The 20,703-nt window shown below is 48.1% G+C and overlaps 1 protein-coding gene across 7 annotated transcripts in view; it reads left to right on the top strand.

The window, feature by feature from the left end:
• Window positions 1-1,009: 1,009 nt before the first annotated feature.
• The window catches only part of LOC102455822 (C-type lectin domain family 2 member B-like), a 28,402-nt gene continuing 8,708 nt past the window's right edge, over window positions 1,010-20,703 (top strand). Inside the window, exons 1-6 of one of the 7 annotated variants that reach the window (XM_075913444.1) lie at window positions 1,010-1,181; window positions 9,975-10,619; window positions 12,404-12,559; window positions 16,271-16,363; window positions 18,169-18,334; window positions 18,771-18,854. In XM_075913444.1, coding sequence (XP_075769559.1) covers window positions 18,226-18,334; window positions 18,771-18,854 — 193 coding nt within the window. In that variant the 5' untranslated portion in view covers window positions 1,010-1,181; window positions 9,975-10,619; window positions 12,404-12,559; window positions 16,271-16,363; window positions 18,169-18,225. The other 6 variants (XM_075913443.1, XM_075913447.1, XM_075913446.1 and 3 more) reach the window with 6 other exon arrangements.

Here is a 20,703-nt window from a genome sequence, read left to right as displayed (position 1 = left end):
ATGGAGGTTAGGTCCATCAATGGCTATTAACCAGGATGGGTAGGGATGGTGTCCCTATCCTCTGTTTCTCTGGAGGTGGATGATAGGGGAAATATCACATGAGGATTACCTGTTGTGTTCCCTCCGTCTGGGGCATATAATATTGGCCACTGTCAACAGAGAGGATACTGGGCTGTATGGAGCTTTGATCTGACCCAGTATAGCCATTCTTATGTGTATCTTTGACTAGCAGCTAACAGATTGCAGTTAACTAACTAAAACCCATAGGGGAAATGATTCATTTGAGTGTTTTGAAGTAAAGAGGAAGTGGGCAAAGCAAATTGCTTTTACTAGAATAATATTAAAATTAAAAACTAATCCTTTAAAAAAGTGAACATCTAACCCATCTGATTCACCACACTACATCTAGGTATTAGCGTAGAAGGGAAAGCAAACTCTTGCTTACCAGTGATCCTTCTCCCTCTCTGAACTTGTAAGTGGGAGGCAATAGGAACGGAAATGAGGGTAACACCCTTAGGGGAAATTCAAGTATTAATATTATGGCTTACACGTTTGTATTAACCAATCACAGTCACAAACTTGGGGGTCTGAATCAGTTGCTATGCATCATGGGTCTAAAAATAAGTCTCAAGTTAGTTGCAATTTCAAACTTACCCAGTAAAGGAAACCAGCAAAGTTCATTCTTTCTGCTTTGCACAGGAAGTGTCTTAGAAAAATGCAGCTGCCTTTGCTACCTACAATCCAGTTATTGTTACAAGTTTTAATTTTACAACAGAAGATATTCAACTTCTCTTGCCATTTTCGCTTTAAGTAGACTAAACAAAGTTAGTATTTTAATATTTGTCTATTTTAACTGTTACTGTTTTACAAAATGATTAAAAAGAATAAAAGTATAATGCAAATCAGAGAGGTTATTCTACCTTATGCGGTGAAACCATGTGACAAGCATCTTATGCATTAAAGAGGCAACAGCAAAGACATTGCCACTACTTAAAGGATACTGACGGGTCTTACCCAGACAGAAGTGTTCTTTAGCATGGGGCACTACTGCCAGATTGAATAGCTTCCCAGTTTATCCAATCAATACTTGGACATGTCTTTGGGAAAAGGTGGCATCCAGAGAATTAGGATCTTTCAGAAGAGGAGACTCCATCATAGGGTCTTCAAACAGTTAGAGATGGGTAAGCCTAAACTTGTTTTATTCCTGCACTCTAAAGAATCCCTTGTCTTACACTAGATAGCTGATGCTGCCCTTCTCAATGTCCAGATTTTAATTTGAACGAGAAACAGGTTCAGAAGAGCTAAGAGTTACCCACTCACTCATATTCTAATCTAGGGGCTAAAGATTACACATTCACCTGTAAAAATCCAAAATGGTGAATGTTTTCAACCTTTAGATTTCCGGGACCCATAGATTTCTTCCTGTGGCACCTGGACTGAAAGACAATGTTCGATTCATTGGTGGTATGACTGGTTGATACATGACGAAATTGTTTTCTGAAACTTTGTTGCAACAACAATATTTTTGCACACAAAATGTGCATAATATAAATATTAATGATTTTTTTTCTGGTACCATGCTAGTTATACTATAATTAGAGTATATGATTAGGCTTTAACCCCTTTGAATATGTCTTTACAAAGATCAGTGGTGGCTCAATCTTCACAAATGTCTATCAGTGTATGCACCAATGAACAATTTCATGGAAACTTATTTTATAAATATTAAACAATTTTATTTTGGGATTTGTCAAGCAATGTGGCCAATTATTTGGCAGAACCCAAGTTAAAATTTAGGAGTTCACTAGGCAAATCTCCAAAATATTCATGAAAATAAATTACATTTAATATCTATATTACAGCTACAGTGTTTAGAAAATATAAGACATAATTGCTATGGTATGATTACATATGTATATATTAGTATTCTATAGTATCTATTAATATCATTTCTTATAATCAAACTCAACAAAATATAAAATCAGGCTCTAGTTAAAGTTACATGATTTTGGAATGATTGTCAAAATTATCCCCTGACAAAGGCACTGCAGGGTGGGGGGAGGGTGGTGAGTGTATGTCTACAATGAAACAAAGTTTTAAATTTGTAAAATGTATTTAATAGTAGTTAAAGAAAGTACATGGAATGCAAAATTAGCAAATGCCACTGTTGGATCAGAAGAGGGACATGTCTTTCCAGGTACTCAACAGCACAAAATTCTCAGGGAGGACCGGCCAAAAGCAACTCACAACACTAGGTAGCTGACAGCATGGTTCTTCCTCCGCAACAGCCACAATGTCCTAATATTTGGTTTGGAAAAACATCTGGCTGATTAAATACAGATTCCCAAGCTCTTCACATTTTTTGCACTGCTGCTTTGGCTCTCTTTGTTAAACGTGTTGGCCACCCCTGATCTAGCCCTAATATTCTCAGGACATGCCTCAGACCCTGCAGCCTGGGAGTGAGATCAGGCCAGAGCTCCACAGCTCTACCTGCCACTCTTCAGGCTTGCCCTGGCTCAGGAAACCTCCAGCTTCCCTGGTAGACAGGCCCCACCTGCTCCCCAGATAAAACAGGAGTGTGTCTATCTCCATGCCCAGGGAGCCTTTATTTATACAGCCCTCAGCTGTGCCCTAATTGGCTCATACTAGCCACAGCTGCTGGCTCCACTTCTCCAGTCATCTCCCAGGGCTTGGTGTTAACCCTTAAAGGGCCAGTGCATGGCAGATGACCCATCACACAAGAAATGGACTGGACCTTAAAGCTACAAATGTATACATGATAGGGAATGTTTACTTAGACGTGATCAGGATATTTTCTTTGTGTTGTAGTTTGGTTAAATACCTGTATGCAGAGCCAGCCCGACCCATTCTTGCACGCTGGGCACGCAGCACCACCCCCAGGCTCATGGCACATGTGCGGCCCCGGCCCCAGGCATGCAGCTCATTCTTGCGCCCCAGGCACGCAGCGCATGTGTGGCCCCACCCCCACCCGGCCCTGCAGCACCACGCAGCGCCCCTTACAATCAGGCATCCCGGGTCAGCCTGTAGCTTGGGCTGGCTCTGCTGTATGCTGAGTCCATGCTCTCCCTCCTTCCCTGCCTCCCCCCGCCACATACACACAGTAACTAGGCTGAATCTGTTTTTCTCTCAGTTGCTCTATAATACCTAGCAACCAAGCATGCTTTACTAAGTGTATCTTTTTGTTTTGTTAATAACATTTACCTTTTTTAAGACTGTGATCTGATTCTTGTGTCCTGGAAGTATGCCTAAAACTGCGAGTTCAGCTATCAGAGATTATAGTTTATTTTTTCAAGATCTCTTACGGTAAAAGAACTTGGGGTACCCCCCTGGAAGAAGTTCCTAAGTGACTCTTCCTGGGTTCTAAAAGGTTTTTTTTCTCACTTGGGTGGTGGCAGCATAGCACTGAAAGTCAGGGAATCTGTGCTCTTGGGGAGTTTTTAAAAACAGAAACCTATAGATGCAAAGTATTTTTGAAGTCTTATGCAAGCCCCCACCTTGCACTTGAAGTGCCAGAGTGGGGAACAACCTTGATAAGTGCAGAGACACTTTGGCTTTGTCTAGACTGGCAAGTTTTTCCGCAAAAGCACTTGCTTTTGCAGAAAAACTTGCCAGCTGTCTACACTGGCCGCTTGAATTTCCGCAAGAACACTGACGATCTCATGTAAGAAATCAGTGCTTCTTGCAGAAATACTATGCTGCTCCCATTCGGGCAAAAGTCCTTTTTGCGCAAAAGGGCCAGTGTAGACAGCTCAGATTTGTTTTGTGCAAAAAAGCCCCGATCGCAAAAATGGCTATCGGGGTTTTTTTGTGCAAAAATGCGTCTAGATTGGCACGGACGCTTTTCTGCAAAATGTGCTTTTGCGGAAAAGGGTCCTTGCCAATCTAGACACTCTTTTCCACAAATGATTTTAACGGAAAACTATTTCATTAAAAGCATTTGCGGAAAATCATGCCAATCGAGACGTAGCCTTTTTGGTGCAAGGGCACTGTTTTGTGCACTAGTATCATTTTCAGAGCAATATAATCTCTTCCAAGAGGACAATATGCAAAAATGGGGGGAAGACTGGATATGGACATTGTTGAGTTCATTGCATAAATTGTTGGTGTCATAGATGTACAAAACCAAAATGTATCTTAAAGGAACATATTGTTAAGGGATATACCAAGTAAAAGTGCAACCCTCTGTTATAAGCTAGTAAATGTAACCAGGACACCTTAGATACGTCTAGACTGGCATGATTTTCTGCAAATGCTTTTAACGGAAAAGTTTTTCCATTAAAAGCATTTGTGGAAAAGAGCGTCTAGATTGGCACGGATGCTTTGGCGCAAAAGCACTTTTTGCAGAAAAGCGTCCATGCCAATCTCAACATGATTTGCGCAAGAAAGCCCCGATGGCCATTTTCGTGATTAGGGCTTTTTTGTGTAAAACAATACCGCGTTGTCTACACTGGCCCTTTTGTGCAAAAGCATTTGCACAAGAGGGCTTTTGCCCGAACGGGAGCAGCATAGTATTTCCGCAAGAACACTGACAATCTTACATGAGATCATCAGTGTTCTTGCGGAAATTCAAGCGGCCAGTGTAGACAGCTGGCAAGTTTTTCCACGAAAGCAGCTGCTTTTGCGGAAAATCTTGCCAGTCTAGATGCAGCCCTTTAGTAAACTGAACAGGAATTTATCTTCTCATCAGTAGCTTCAGAGTGGATACGTCTATGTGCGATGTAGCTATGGATATAGTATGACATAAATCAGTTCTGTTTGCAGTATGCACATCAGGGGTGGCCAATAATTTTTGATGGGGGGCTACTCCAAGATTCTGGAAAGTGTTTGAGGGCCTCATTCTTCCATGATATTAATGGAGATGCGGGGGTTTGGAATGGAGGTTCGGTGTAGAAGGAAGCCTGGGGTAAGGGACTGGGGTGCCGGAGGGAGACTGGAGTCAGGAAGGGAGTTGGGGTGGGGCAGGTGGTTATGACCTAGGGCAGGGGACTGGAGTGCAGGGAGTTGGGATGTGACTTAGGGTAGGAGGGGATTGTGATCTGGGGCAGGAGATTGAGGTGCCAGATCTGGGAGGGGGTATGGGTGTAAGAGGGGGACAGAGAGTTTGGGTATGTTGAGTGTGGGGAGTAGAGAGCTGGGGCAGGAAAGGGCTGTGGTGCCAGAAGCAGGCTGTGGCCAAGAGACTTACTTGTCAGGTGCCAAACTAGCTTGCCTGCCTGCAGAGCTAAAAATGTTTGCCAGCCAGCCAACCTGCCTGAGCACCTGGCCATGTCTTCACGAATAACTGAGCCTAGGAGAGGGGACTTGATTCTCCTTAACAGCCTATTATTCCAACAAACAGTTCACATTGGCTGGTTTCTGCCAGAAATCAGCCAATGGGAATGTGCTGGGGGTGGGCCGGCTCCTAAAACTTCCCCCTTCCCCTCCAGTTTTAAAACAGAAACAGAGCCCGGCAGCTGTGTTTCTGCACACCATGCAGGGCTGCATGGGAATCTGTCTGGGGCTCCCCACTGCCTCCACAGGCTGGATCCAGTGGCTAGGTGGGCCACGGGCCGTATTTTGCCCAGGCCTGATGAACATATTACAGTTTCTTATATGTTTAGGATTGAAGAAGGTCATACATTTAACCAAGAATTAGCAATGGCTACACTGTATTGATAACTGCTGTTTTATAACAGGAAACAGAAAAAGCCACCAGTTTAATTCTTATCAAAAAGTGTCACTAAAACAAATCAGGTATGGCACTGCACTAATTAAAACTCATATTAAGATCATTACAGCAAAACCTTATGTGTCCTCTTCATAGCCTTTTTGCCTATTTTCCATCACCTTGAAGATAATGTCTACAATGAACCCAGCAATGTGCCTCCCTTGGTAATGGATCACTCAAATGAAAATTCCACCAGTGGCCAGTTGCTCTAAAGAAGGGTCTCAGTACATTGGTAATTACAATATGTTTATAAGGCGGACACACTGTGGTGTGTCTAGAAGGAAGGTACTGACAAGATCAGTCGTCATTGTTGTTGATAACCTCTCAGGTTAACTATGCAGGAGGCTTGGTTGTGAAGGATAACATGGCAATATTGGCCAATATCCTACTACTGTTTATACATCTTAAATTATCTTTATGGTTGATTGGAGTGCAGGGTCACAGGATCAAATTTTTTCCAAGCCCTTAAGGCACACATACTCATTAAGCTTGTGGCATTTCCCACTTTAGCTATCTGCTATCTATTGGGTTAAGGGTCAAGTCCTCATCTTATGTTATAGGGCTCATTAACAATCACCTTATTAAGGGGGAGCTATAACTGGTGGGCTAGTTTGCCTTTGTTATATTTACTCCAACTGTATTCCAGCTTCGTTATATTGATGTCTACATTTATAGTCTGCATTAGATACAGCAGTAATGCTAGCAACCTACAGGCTTGTATCCTGTAAGACATTAGCTTTGACAAGGCAGTATAAATCTTGGGGCCTGTAATATTAATATAGTCATCTTTGTACAGACTAACAGCCCAATAGGAAACCACAAGTTATTGGGGAGCAGAAAATAATGGGTAAGTACATCTGGAGATGTAATGTGTTTGATACAGATACTGGTCTGTGTGGAATACAGAGAGGAGTTACGGAATAAGTAATCATAGTCATCAAGCCTGATGAGGCTGATTAAGTGGAAGATTCTGGTTACCTAAGCTAACCTATGACCAATTTTGTATGAAACCAATCAAAAGAGGTACCAGGATTGGTACCAATATGGTCCCTTTGAGTGTCCTGGTACAAATACAAATTTATATATTACTCCAAAGTATCCTACTTTGATGGGGAATGAGCAATTTTCCTTATTTCCCCAGGATTGCAGTTAAAGTCATTGAAAAAAAAATTTAAAAACAACAACAAATTGTCCTGTAGCACCTTAGAGACTAACAAAATACATAGATGGTATCATGAACTTTTGTAGACACAGTCCACTTCTTCAGATGAATGGACAAGAGGTCCATTACCACTAGGTGAGGAGGAATGTCCTTCTCAAGTTTCCATAAGCACACTGTATAGGCAAGCCCTTGTGCTGAGCGAATTAGTACAGCTGGCATTGGATCCTCTGGACACAGTGAAATGCTGTTTCTGGTACCATGAGACAAGCAGACTGGTAGGACTGCGAAGTGTTGCAGGCATGGGATGAGCTACAGTGGCTGCAAAACTTCAGAATGAGCAAGGTCACTTTCATGGAACTTTGCGAATGGCGTTCCCTTGCTCTGATGTGTAGGGACACCCAAATGAGACCTGATCTGACAGTGGAGAAGCTCAAGCTTCCACAGAGCAATTCCCATGCAACACCAGATAGCTACCAGGCAACTGCAACTCAATTCAGACTGGGGAAATCTACAGTGGGGGCTATTGTTATACAAGTGGCCAAGGACATCAGTATACTTCTGCTATGCGGAGTAGTCACTCTGGGAAACCTGGATACCATAATGGAGGGCTTTGCCACAATAGCGTTCTCTCGATCTGGTGGGGCAACAGACAGAACATACATCCCCATCTTGGCCCCTGACCATCTTGCCAAGGAAAATATAAACCACAACTGCTGTGTCTAGACTGGCCAGTTTTTCCAGAAAATCAGCTGTTTTTCCGGAAAAACTTGCCAGCTGTCTACACTGGCCGCTTGAATTTCGACAAAAGCACTGACTTCCTACTGTAAGAAATCGGTGCTTTTTGCGGAAATACTATGCTGCTCCCATTCAGGCAAAAGTCCCTTTTGCGCAAAACTTTTGCGCAAAAGGGCCAGTGTAGACAGCTCAGATTTGTTTTGCGCAAAAAAGCCCCGATCGCAAAAATGGCGATTGGGGCTTTTTTGCACCAAAGCGTGTCTAGATTGGCCATGGACGCTTTTCTGCAAAAAGTGCTTTTGTGGAAAAGTGTCCATGCCAATCTAGATGCTCTTTTCCAAAAATGCTTTTAATGGAAAACTTTTCCGTTAAAAGCATTTCCAGAAAATCAAGCCAGTCTAGACATAGTCAAAGGGTATTTCTCTGTGGTTCTGCAGGTGCTAGTGGATCACAACGGCTGTTTCATTGACATCAACATGGGATGGTTGGGATAGGTGCATGATGTGCATATCTTTTGGAATTCCTGCCTCTTACAAAAGATGCATGCTGGAACTTTTTTCTCAGACCGGACAATTAGAATCCGAGAGGTAGAAATGCCAATCGTGATCCTTGGTGACTCAGCCTACCTCTTGCTCCCTTGGCTCATGACCCTGTACACAGGCAGCCTGGATCCTAGTAAGAAGCAGATCAACTACAGGCTGTGCAAGTACAGAATGGCAGTTGATTGCAATTTGGGCATTTAAAGGGAAGGTTTAGGTGTCTCCTAACGAGGTCAGACCTCAGCAAATGCAACATTCCCTTTGTGGTGGCAAAGAGCTCCATAATATTTGTGAGAGCAAGGGGAGGGGGAATTTTCTGGCAGGGTGGGGGGACAGAGGCAGAGCACCTAGCCAAAGATTTTGATCACCAGACACCAAGGCGATAAGGAAAGCACAGCACAGGACAGTGCAAATCAGAGACATCTATCCCTTCTTGTGATCAGTGTAATTAAGCCATCACACACTGCAGCACACCGAATTATGGACTTACTAGCAGAGGACAATGACTTGTCAGATTCAGATGAGGAAAAAAATGAACCTTTATTGCATTGTGCTCTCACAGATGTGATATGCAGAGGAGAGCGCTGCTTTTGGTCTAGGGAAACCAGTACTGAGTATGGGAAATCACATTGTTATGAAGGAGTGGGATGAAGAGCAGTGGCTACAGAACTTTTGGATGTGTAAAGCAGCCATCCTGAAGCTGTGTGCTGAGCTAGCCCTGGAACTGTGGTAAAAGGACACTGGAAACAGAACTGTTCTTGGTAGAGAAGTGCATGGCCATTGCTTTGAGGAAGCTGGCTACTCCTGATTGCTACTGTTTGCTGGAAATCAGTTGGAGTGGGGAAGTCTATGGTCAGGGCAGCACTTATGCAAGTGTGTGGTGCAATGAATTAAATTCTGTTGCCTAGGACTGTGACTCTGGGAAATGTGGATGACATAGTGGCTAGTTTTGCTGATATGGGCTTTGCTAACTGGGGCAGGACAATGAATGGCACACCTATCCCAATTACAGAGCTACCCAAATCTTGCCTTAGAGTACATCAGTAGTAAAGGATACTTCTCCATGGTGCTTAGGTGCTTGTGTATCGCTGAGAGTAATTCAGACATAAATGTGGCATAAATGAGTCCTGGCACCTGGGTGCAGTCTGAGTAGTCAGATACTCAGGACATCTGAGGAGGCCATGCTGTGACCATCACTATCAGGGAGGCTTTGAGGAATCACTTTGACAGCGAGGGGGCCTGATGTTTCTGGGTGTTGGGGTTGCTTCCCTGCCTTATCCCACTGCTCATCCTGAGTGAGGTGTTCCTGTGACACTGGGGTGTTTCACACAACATAAACACTTGGAAACCTGCATCACGTTTGAGTTTATTGATGTCTCAATTTCAAAACCTCAAAGTGAGAGCTGCTTTCACAGGGAGTAGAGTGTGAGGGGAAGAAACCATTGCCTGAGCGAGAGTCTGTAGGCACAGAGCAGGGATGGGGAACCTCAGCCCCGGGGACTGGATGCAGACCCTCGCTTGCTTGATCTGGCCTCCAAGGCTCAGCTCCCCTTCCCCTACCACTCCACTGCAGGGCTGGAGCACACAAACTCTCAGCTAGGGACAAGCAGGCCTCTGAAGAAAACTTCCCATTATTTACCTGGAGGAAAACAAAACTCTCTCCAGAAACTGTGACCATGGTGCATTTTACAGTGGGGCAGGAGGGAAGGAGGGTTGGTTATGGCTCCCCAAGAAAGCACAGCCCACGCTTGTGCAGCAGTTGTAACTGGAAGAAAATGGTGCTAATCCTACACTTGTTAATCCTCCACAGGCTGCCATCTTGCTGACATCCCTGACGAAGGTTAACAAGCAGGCCCGGGATCAGTTTTTCATGGAGAACAGACAGTGCCCCGGTCCTTACGCAGCTGAACTCTGTGCTGCCTTGGTTCCAAGGAAGATTCTACTGCTGTCTGTGCGCACGTCGATGCTCTGTTTGGACATAACACAGACTCAAGAATGGATTAGCCATCTCACAAACACACAGCTTCAGCTTGGCCAGTGCTTGTGTGGCTCCCCCTTCAATGGATGCATAGAGCAGATGATCACCCCAGATGGTACCGTCTGTTCAGCCTTCCAACTCCACCCACCTGCACAGCAACGCACCCTACATCCCTTCTATTGCCTCAAGATGCTGAATCTCTTCTACATAGAATTGCTGAGCGTCCTCCATAACATCAGGACTGTCTTTGCTGCCTGACTTACACGTTGTCATCACCTCTGGGCCCTCCACAATCACTTCATCAACTTGGATTTGTGTTTCCAGGACAAGTATTTCCGGCTGAGTTCCCTGAGAACTCTTCACAGTCTTCTGCGATTTGGTTGTGGATGCCGCACCCAGGAATCCATCCAATTCCTTATAAAACTGGCATATTTTGGGTACACCGCCAGACTGGTTATTTGCCTCCTTCTCCTTTTGGTATGCTTGCAGGAGTTCCTTGATCTTGGCTCTGCATTGTAAGATGTCTGTCTGACACCCCCATCTGTGTTAGACACAGGGATGCATCCGGTCATGTCCCAGATGCCCCATCTACTGCATACATCACCATTTCTACTGCACACATCTCTATGCTAGTAGGTGTGTGGTTACTACTTTGAAGGATGGGTTTTCTCTGCTCAGTGAAAGCAAAGGATGCTCTGTCATACTGAGAGTTCTCGGTTTAATTGTCACTGCTTTGAAATTGTCATGATGGAAACACTGCTATACTAAGACTCCTGTGTGTACTGATGGATTGTTTTTTTATTGGTGCACTAGAAATTGCTGTTATTCGAGGCTGCTTCTTCATATTCCCACTGATGGACATAAAGTCCTCAGCTGATGGAGCCCTTTCAGAATTATGTTATTGGGAACCTCATGATCACACTCTTATGGCAGCGTGGTAGGAGATTGTATCAAGGGTGTGGCTCCTTATCACCACATTTCCTTCCAGTCTATAGGAGTTTCCTTATACCTGTAGTCTAGTTTGACCAGATCTTTGTATCTGTAATCTTGTACTAGGTGTCTTCACTGCAGAGTTAACCTGAGTGACTGGCACTAGGGTCAGAACACCTGGTTTAGCTTAGATTGGGTACAATCAGCCACACTGCAAAGCTACACTCAAATCACTAGGTATGTCTACAAGAGGAAATTATTTTAAAATAACTAAATTCAAAATAATAACTCCTGAAATAAAATCAAAACAGTCTTTTCCCACTATGGGGGAGTCTCAAAATTAGTCCAAGGCAGGCTCTATTATTGTGAACGTGCTACCTCGACTCACAGTCCCAGGAAAAACTAGGGAATAATTACTTCAAATTACTCTGGGGAGTAGATATTTTGAAATAGCAGTAGTGGAGTGTTGACAATAATGCTATTTCAAAATAGCTATTTCGAAATAAATGTTATTCCCCGAGAAAAGTAAGAGTAGAGATTTCAAAATAACCAGCCGTTATTTCAAAATAACATGCTTGGTAGTGTGGACACTCCACTTCTTATTTCAAAATAAGCAGGTTTATTTCAAAATAACTCCCTAGTGTAGACCAGGGCACGGTGTCCTCACTTGTGAGAGTAACTAGGACTTCTCGGGCCATATCCCACGGTTCTTAGTGCTTCAGGAAGGTGAGATAAGACACCTCCCCACACCAAGCCAGTAGTAAGTGGTCTGGTGTCATTGCAGAGCAAAGCATTGCAGTGTAAGGCCCAGATTTCTGGCCACATTCCTCCAGCAACCTCTCCCATGTGATTCAGAGGAGACTGATCTCGCACATGACAACCTGGATGAAGGAGGAGGAGAAGCTATTAGCACTCTCCTTGGGTAGTCCTGTGTGCCACATACAAATCTCCTCACTCCCTTCTCTCCCTCTCCTCTATCCTGGGCCTTCAGACTCCTGAGGGCTGGGAATGTAACTCTGTGCCAGGAAGCTGCGTGTGCTAGACCCAGCATGTGCTAGACACAGAGGGAAGCTGCCCTGCTCCTTAACCCCCTCCTGCCTGCAGGCACCTGCCCTAGAAGTTTCCTTACTGTGCTGCCTGCCTCTGAACCGCATGAGCCCAGATGCTCCCGAGAGCTCTGTGTACCTGCTGTACAGTGGCCGCTTTAAAGCAAAAATTTGGCCTTGCACAGAACACATCTTCATTGTCTTTACAGAGATCTTCCTTGTTCTCTGACAGGTTAGGGTTCACACATTTCCTATAACGTGTGTCCTTGTAACTTTTCATTGCAGTGGGAACAGCAGCCAGACCATTGCTTACACCCCGGGCTTCAGCATGTGTCTGCATGGTGTAGATCCATAGGTGAAATCGGAAAGAGAGGCTGTATTCAAAGAGCAGATGTACAGCATGAACTCCCTCATGGATCGCCAGGAGAGGAGAGCCTGCAGGTGAGACAGCAGGAGACCATCTTTGCCACAACTATGATGGAGCGCCTGACTGTATGTCTGGGGAAGGCTTCCTCTCAGAACTACGGATGTTAGATATTGTTTATTTTAGTAATCATGTTGCCATAATAATTTTTGGTGGTTATTTTTAGCCAGTGCATGACCAGCCCCATTCCTAGAGGGAGCAGTGCGGGGTGAAAGGAGGAGCCAGCTTAAAAATCAGCTCCCTGTGCAGATCAGCTCCCACCTGCAGCCCCTGTCTGCAGGGTGCCCGAGCTCCCTGCAGGCAGAGGCTGCTCTGGCATCCCATGGATCAGGCCCACCATGGAGAGGGTCTGCTCCAGTAACCCGCCTGCTCCCCCATCCTGCTGCCTCTGATATTGCCTGCTAAGCTGTCTCTCCCTCAGGGTATGTCTACACTACCACCCTAGTTCAAACGAGGGTGGTTAATGTAGTCAATCGAAGTTGCAAATGAAGCCTGGGATTTAAATATCCTGGGCTTCATTTGCATCTTGCCGGGCGCCGCCATTTTTAAATCCCCAGTAGTTCAGACTCTGTGCCCGCGGCTACACGTGGCATGAATTTGGTAGTTCAAATTAGGCTTTCTAATTAGTTCCGAGGAGTAACGGTAGTTAGAATTAAAAAGCCTAATTCGAACTACCTACTCCGTGCCGCGTGTAGCCACGGGCACGGAGTCCGAACTACCGGAGATTTAAAAATGGCGGCACCCAGCAAGATGCAAATGAAGCCCGGGATATTTAAATCCCAGGCTTCATTTGCAGCTTCGATTGACTACATTAACCACCCTAGTTTGAACTAGGGTGGTAGTGTAGACATACCCTCAGTGTATTGCTGATACAGAGGCAACAGCATGGAGGTAGTGCTCAGGGGAGTTGGCTTTTAAGCTGGCTCCCTACCTAAGCACTGGCTCCCACCTGTGCCCCCCCCAACTGCCTTTATTGGAGGAAGCATGTGGGAGGGGGGCAGGTGGCTTCACAGAACCAGCACACATGGGGAGCCACCATCAGCCTCAGCCTGGATCAATCCAGACAAGGGGTCCACTCTGACAGCACCGAGCCAGTAAGTGATGGTCCCATCAACACCCCTTCTTGTAGCCCTGCAAACGAGTAACCAATAAGCGAAGCCTTTAACCCTAAAAACTCCTCGCGCTGCTCCTCCCCTCCGCCGCTCCTGGCTCCACGTGATTCTTTCATCCCCGGCACTGGGACACGAACAGGCTTCCTCTTTTGCATCCGCCTCTGGCAGCGCCACGCCAGAGATCCCAGAGCGCTGGGGTAAGAGACTGCCCGGGCCAGGGCTTGGCAGGGCCGGGGGGGAAAGGGCTCCGGTCCCCGCCTGTCTGGGTTCCAAGGGAGCGGGAAAGCCGGGCTCGCTGCCTAGTTGCAGGTCCGCTAGCGGCTAATGCAGGGACTCGCCCGCTTCCGCCTCCGGCCATTGCCCGGCTGCATTGCCTGTCCTGGCGCCTCTGCCTTGCCCCTCTGCCCGGACTGCTGAATGCAGAGGCGACCCAGCCCCACGTAGACCCCAGAGGGGGAGGTTTTCTGGGAGGGGGAAGCTGAGTCCCCTCCCTGTGCCCCAGGGTTGCCAGGTGTCTGGTTTTGAATCAGACAGGCCAGTATTTGAGCTTTCTGTGCGGGAAACAAATGGAGACAATAGAAATGTCGGGTATGTTCTAAATGAGATGGAATGTCCATTGTGATGTCATGTCAGGTATTTTTGTTGAAGCTATCTTGCTACACTAGTGCCCTCATGGTCAGGGGATCATGCGGCCCCCCTGGATAACTGGGGCTGGCGTGGTTGGTGGTGGTGGGAGGGCGTGAAACAGCTTGGTGGGCAGCGGAACAAAGGGAGAGAGGCGACACACACACACACAGTGCATCTACACAGCAAAGTTATTTCGGAATAACTGCGAGTGTCTACACAGCAATAGAGTTATTTCGAAATAACGGACGGATTACTCCAACTTCTGCAAACCTCATTCTATGAGAAATAACGCCTGTTCCAACATAGCTATTTTAAAATAAGGTGTGTGTAGACACTCCACTTCTGCTATTTCGAAATAGCCCCTCACCAGGGCCATTCTGGGGGTATGTCTAGATGGCAGGATTTTTCCGCTTTTTTTTGTGTGGAAAAGCGAACATGGGGAGCCCTGTATTTCTTTTGGGGAGCCCTGTATTTCTCGTTCTATGAGAAATAAGGGTTTCTCAGAAACAGGAGGCTTTTCCTCCGTTTGGCCCCATCTAGACGAGGCCAAACGGCAGAAAAGCAATCGGAAAAAGCTACACAAATTGTGGAGCACAATTTGCGTAGCTTTTTTTAAAAAAAAGGCTATACTGTAGACTTAGCCTAAATTATTCCTCCTAGGGCTCTAAATTGAGATAGCTTATTTCAAAATAGCACGTCTACACTGCAGGGAAACCTCAAAATTAGTCTGAGGCAGGCTTCCCTAATGGTGACATGCTTAACTATTCCAGAATAGCTTATTCCGAAATAAATGTGCAGTGTAGATGTAACCACAGAGCGCCTGGGGTTGGGGTTGTATTGGGAGGCAGGGCTCAGGGTGCCTGGCTCAGCTCCAGCTGGTTTCAACCTGTGGCAAGGTGAACTCTGAACTGGGATCTGTGGGTTTTGAGGTTTTGAACTGTTTTCCGGTGAGACAGAGAAATGTGAGTCTGTGTGCGTATTTTGAGTCAGTGTCAATATGGCCTTGCCGCTTGATCAGTTTCCCACTCACTGCCAAACAATACAACTCATGCCCGAGTGTGGGTAACACATTGTCTGGAAGGGCTGCAGTTCCTCCCGGAAGAGGCGCTGTAGTGTGGGGACCGGGAGATGCAGGAACTCAGCCGGAGGCTCCTCCCACACTCATGGCCTCTCTGAGAAACTGAAACTGTCAGATCAGCACGAGACCCAGGCACCTACATCTTATTCTCCTCCAGTGGAGCACCGCGGGGAGGCAGGCAGAGAACTGAACTAAAGGCTGAAGCCAGTTAAATGTGTAATACAGGCTTCCCTCTGCCCCGTGCCACAAAGGATCTGAGTTGTCCCTCTCTGTGTTAAGCATTTCTAAATAAATCAGGACTCCAAAAAATGAGATTTTAAAATCGGAATTCTCCTCTTTACTTTCTGGTTTCTCAGCCTCTACCGTGGAACCAGGTCACATTTCAAACTTTTCTCTGCATCCACAAAGGCTGGAAACATCACTTCATTTTTTAAAAACTGAAAACTCAGATTCTCCCCTACCTGTTTACCCTAAGGAGCTGGGCTTTGGAAAACACCAACTATCCTAACATCAGAGCTGGCTACAGGGAGTGAGACTTTCTCAGCCATCCAGGGGATTTAGAAACATCATGATTTCTATTACCGCAGTGCCTAGGTGACCTATGTAACTTTACAACCCTTTTGAGCCCTTTTACATTGAAGGGAAGCTGTGCCCAAACAGTCCAGATCTCAGTAGACCAGCTGCCTCCCCTACCACCACCACACTGACAGCTGTTTGCAGGAAGAGGGGAGGTTCTCTACACCTGTAGCTCTTTCTTGATCATATATTTTCTTAGTGGCAAAAACATCCCTACTCAACACCCTCTTCCCTTCGGGCAGCATTTCCCTTTGTGGAGCAGGGAATCACTTTGACATACAATTTCCCTTGGAATGATGTGAGGAAGATAAGGATTTTCCTTCCTTCCTGCCAAGGTGAAGGAATGAAGGTTCCATCCAGATTCTGCTAGCAAATACACAACTGGACTTGTCCAACGGTAGTTGCTATTAACCTCATCTATGCCATATGTGAGTTACTATTCCACTTTGTGACTAAAAGAGGGGTGGTTGTCTGGAGCACACAGTTTGAACCCAGCTGTGGGAGAACGCTGTGTAACCGTTAAACCACAGGCCTAGATTCTGTTCCTACAGCTGCTACTGACTGAGTGACTCTGTGGATCTGGCAGGGGGCTGGTTACCGCCTGTGCCTTAATTTAATTCTCTCTTTGATGGATGTGGGCATGCTCACCCAAATGTATTGATAATACAAGAAAGCAGGGGCAGATATATGGCACGGCAAACGGGGCGGCCGCCCCGGGCCCTGCGCTTCAGAAAGCCCCACGCATGCGCTGTGGCAAAGGGGGGGCCCCACAGAATTATGCTGCCCAGGGCCCCGCAAAACGGTCATCTGCCCCTGCAAGAAAGTATGGATGTGAGTGGTTAATCAGTGACCATCACTCTTCTCCATTCATAGATTTGGAAGAGGAAAACAAGCTTTGCCTCTCACTCTTTCTGCTTTCCTCTGTCTCTGTCGGGTATGCATGAACGGGGCGGGCCACACCCTGGGATCTGCATGCGTCCGCGTGAGTCCGGCTCCCCGCTGGCCAATTCCCTCTCCCCGCCCCCTGCCAGCCAGTTCCTCCTTCCGATTTCCCACGGCCAGCCTCGCTGCCCCTGACTTCCACCCCGACCAGCTTGCTTCCTGCCGGCTGCCCCGCCCCCATTCTCCCCTGGCCAGCTACTCTGCCTCTGACCCCCTCCATCCTGCTTCTCTCCCAGCCAGTCCCTCCCCACTCTCACCCCCAATCAAGGGTGTCCAATTTTTTTTGCACCCTACCCCAGTGATGTACATGGCTGGGGGCTGAGTGTGTGTACGTCACCATCCCTCCCCCCTACTCCTTCTGCCGTGGCACTCAGCTGAGTTCTGCGCCGCTCGGCCGGGCCACCGCGGGGGAGCAAGTGGCCGTTTGGGCTCCCCTGCAGCAGCCCGGCCGAGCAGCACAAAACTCAGCTGAGTGCTACTGTGGGAGGCCCCCTGGCCATGTACGTCACTGCCCCACCTCTCTTCCCCTCCCACTGTGGCCCTCATCTAAGTTCTGTGCGCTCAGCTGGGCCACAGCGGGGGAGCAAGCAGCAACAAGCGGCCATTTGGGGTGTTGCATGAGGACCGCAGACCCCAGACGGCCGCTTGCCGCCACTTGCTCCCCCATCGTGGCCCGGCTAAGCGGTGCAGAAGTCAGTCGAGCACCACAGTGGGAGGAGAGAGCGCCCCCTCAGAGGCAAGACAGTAACGCTACAGCGTTACAGCCTCACAGACACTGGCCTACTATATATATGATAACATTTGCAGAATTTTAAAATATTTTGCACAGAAAATTTAATTTGTTGATGCCAAATACCCTCAGGAATATGGGGTGCTGGGCAGTTTGGGGAGTGCTGAGTGGTGTGAGGGGTCTGTGGGTGGGAAGGCCTTGGGCATAGGGATTTATGGTGATCTCTGAGTGAGGGGCCACTGGGATGGGGGTTACTGATCATGAGGGGTTGAGTGGTACCGAGCAGGGAGGCAGTGTGGTAGGCAGACTGGCAATGCAGGGCTTGTGTTGGAGGTGCAGGTGGGAGGGAAGCACAGGATTTGGGATGAAGGCTGCAAAATGCTGGGCTTAGGGAAACTGTGTTGGAGTAGGGGGCAGGAGTTAATGTCAAAGGGGGCACAGGATTGGGGTCCAGGGGCGGGGAAGCCCATGGCAGCCAAGGGAAATGGGGTGGGCTCCATTCCTGGGGAGGGTGGAAGGGCCACCAAAATACAGTTTGCCAAGGGTGCCTTTTTCCCTAAGGCTGGCTCGGCCCAGCGCCTGCAGCAGCATCCCCGGCCCAAGCGTGGCTGAGACACGATGGCAACAGCATCTGGGGATGTTGAGAGCCGAGTGCCGCTGCAGGCACCTCCTGCTTCAAGAGCCAGTGGACAACAGGGGATTGGAGTGGAGTCAGGTAACGGGGCAGGTAAAGGCACTGATCCCTGGCTCACACAGCGCTGGGCGTGTGGCTGGGCAGGAGCTGTTTGGGCTGGTGGGTCAGACCCCCTGTGACAGCCCTGGCCCCTCTTGGTCTGGCTCCTTCTCCCCCTTCGGCTGCGTGGTACCCCGGTGAGACCCCATATGCGGGGACGGGTTCTGGGCAGGGGGTTGGGGGGTCCTGCCCCTGGAACATCTCTGTGCCCTGAGCTCACTGGTCTGGTGCTGGCCTGGCTGGCAGTGTGGTGGTGGTGGGGGGGGCTGTTCTGCCAGCCCCAGCCTGCCCGCTGCCTGAGCGCCTCTCCCAGAGCATCCGGCGGGAGGTGCAAGGGACGGAATGGGGTATGTCCTAGGGCAGCCCTAGCCCTGGTGCTGTCAGTGCGATGTGGCCCCACAGCCCGGACTGACAGGGCTCTCTGTTTCAGGGCTTCGTTTTAACTACAACAAATGTACAGTCGCCTTGGGAGTCGTGTCCTTAGTTCTCCTCATCACAGTTATTGCCCTGGCAGGTGAGTTCTCAGCCCTCCCTGCCCCCTTTCTGCACATTCCTCCTCCTCGCCCCCTCTCCCCCCAAACTGCCCCAGTCACAGCATCTCCTCCTGGCCTGTCTGGCTCCTGCCCCTCGCACTGAGGCCTTGTGGGGGATACTCCTCCCAGAGCCACCTCCTGCCCCCTCTCAGGTCCTGCCATGGGCACTCTCTGGGAGGGTCGGGTCTGACTGACACTAGCCCCCCCCAGCCCATCTCTGAGCAGGTGAGGTCCCAGTGACTTTCACTGGGCCCCAAATACAGTCACTGACACCCGACTGTGTGTATGTGTGTGCGGGGGGATGATTGACGGGGTGGGGGCAGGGTAGCAGTGAGCTGGGCCCCCTGCCTGCAGCCTGTCGTCCTGAGGTACCAGCCTGGCCTTCCTGTGTCCTTACCTCGTGCCCAGGGACGGGCTGGCAGGTGCTGCCTGTCATTGAAATGAGCAGAGATACCGCCATTAATGTTGTGTGGAACCCACCAATGAATGACCTCTGCAGTGCAAGGCCCCGCAGCGATAGTGACTCCTCCAACTCCACAGGTGGTGTGTGCTGGTGCCGAGAGTGGCTGTTGCTATTGAACATGAGCCTGGCTGTGTCTGCCCCTGGTCTGAAGAGGCGGAGGCGAGGGGCAGAGAGACTGTCAGGGGTGGGGTTTATCTCTGATCACTGGGCCCCTGGAGCAGCTGGCAGAGGGGGATGAATCCAGCTCTGTCTGCACTAGGAATCCTCTGTGCTGATGTCGTGACATTGATAGTTACATTAGTGCAATTGCTCATGTGGATGTGTTGCAGTGGTGCAGAAGGGGGCTTGTCCTGGCGGTCACTGCAGTAAGTTATCAGAGACATGCAGCTCCAGCATATCTGTGTGAGGTATTCGCACTGATGCAACTGCCTCACCACCCTTACACCAACATCAGCTGCCCTCTACCGGAGGGCTGTGAGCAAAGCCAAACTTACCCACACACAGAACATGCAGCTGTGTAGGTGTGGTGTAGTGTAAGTTCCTTGCTGGCTGCTATGCATGGGCTGTGGATGACCCCCACTGGCAGCTGTCTGTAAGCACTGCCCAGCAGGGGGTGCCTTACCAGATGTGAGTCCCCCTGCATCCATACTCTTTCCCATCGCTTGCTGCCTGAAACCCTAACTGTTGTTAGGACTTGCTGTGAGCTCCCTGCTGTTCTGGCCACATGGCTCACATTCCATAAGGTGGGATCTGTGAGCCTGGGGTGCTGGGAGCCCTCAGGATACAGTGGGAGCAGATGGAGAGATGGCACCTGTCAGAGGCTTCCAGAAATGAAGGGCTCCTTGCTGTGCCCTGAACATCTTAGGCACTGCTGGAAGGGGCCCTGGGCTTGGTCTGTATATTACCACATCCAGGTCTGTCATTGGCATCTTCATCATAGTCCCATTACACCCCAGCTCTTAGGGCAGTGACAAAGCTCCTGCACTCTTGTCTGTTTCCAGCAAGTTTTTCACTGGTTTGCTAGCTGTGCCCCTGGTTTTTTCAGCTCAACTTCAACAGCTCTTCGCCATGTTTTCAGGCAGCCTCATTTTCTCTTGGAGTTCTTGGAGTTATCGTGGATAGTTCTCTGAAACTTCCACAGTGTGCAGCGGTGGTCAAAAAGGCAACTAGGATGCTAGGAATTACTAAGAAAGGGATAGAAAATACGACACAGAATATCTTACTGTCCCTGTATAAAACTATGGTACACCCACATCTTGAATACTGTGTAAAGATGTGGTCTCCTCACCTCAAAAATGATATTTTGGCCTTGGAAAGGGTTCAGAAAAGGGCAACTAAAACGATTAGGGGTTTGGAATGGGTCTCAT

Source organism: Pelodiscus sinensis, chromosome 32, assembly GCF_049634645.1.
Source record: "Pelodiscus sinensis isolate JC-2024 chromosome 32, ASM4963464v1, whole genome shotgun sequence".
NCBI lineage: Eukaryota > Metazoa > Chordata > Testudines > Trionychidae > Pelodiscus > Pelodiscus sinensis.
This window is presented reverse-complemented; position numbering and strand designations above follow the sequence as displayed.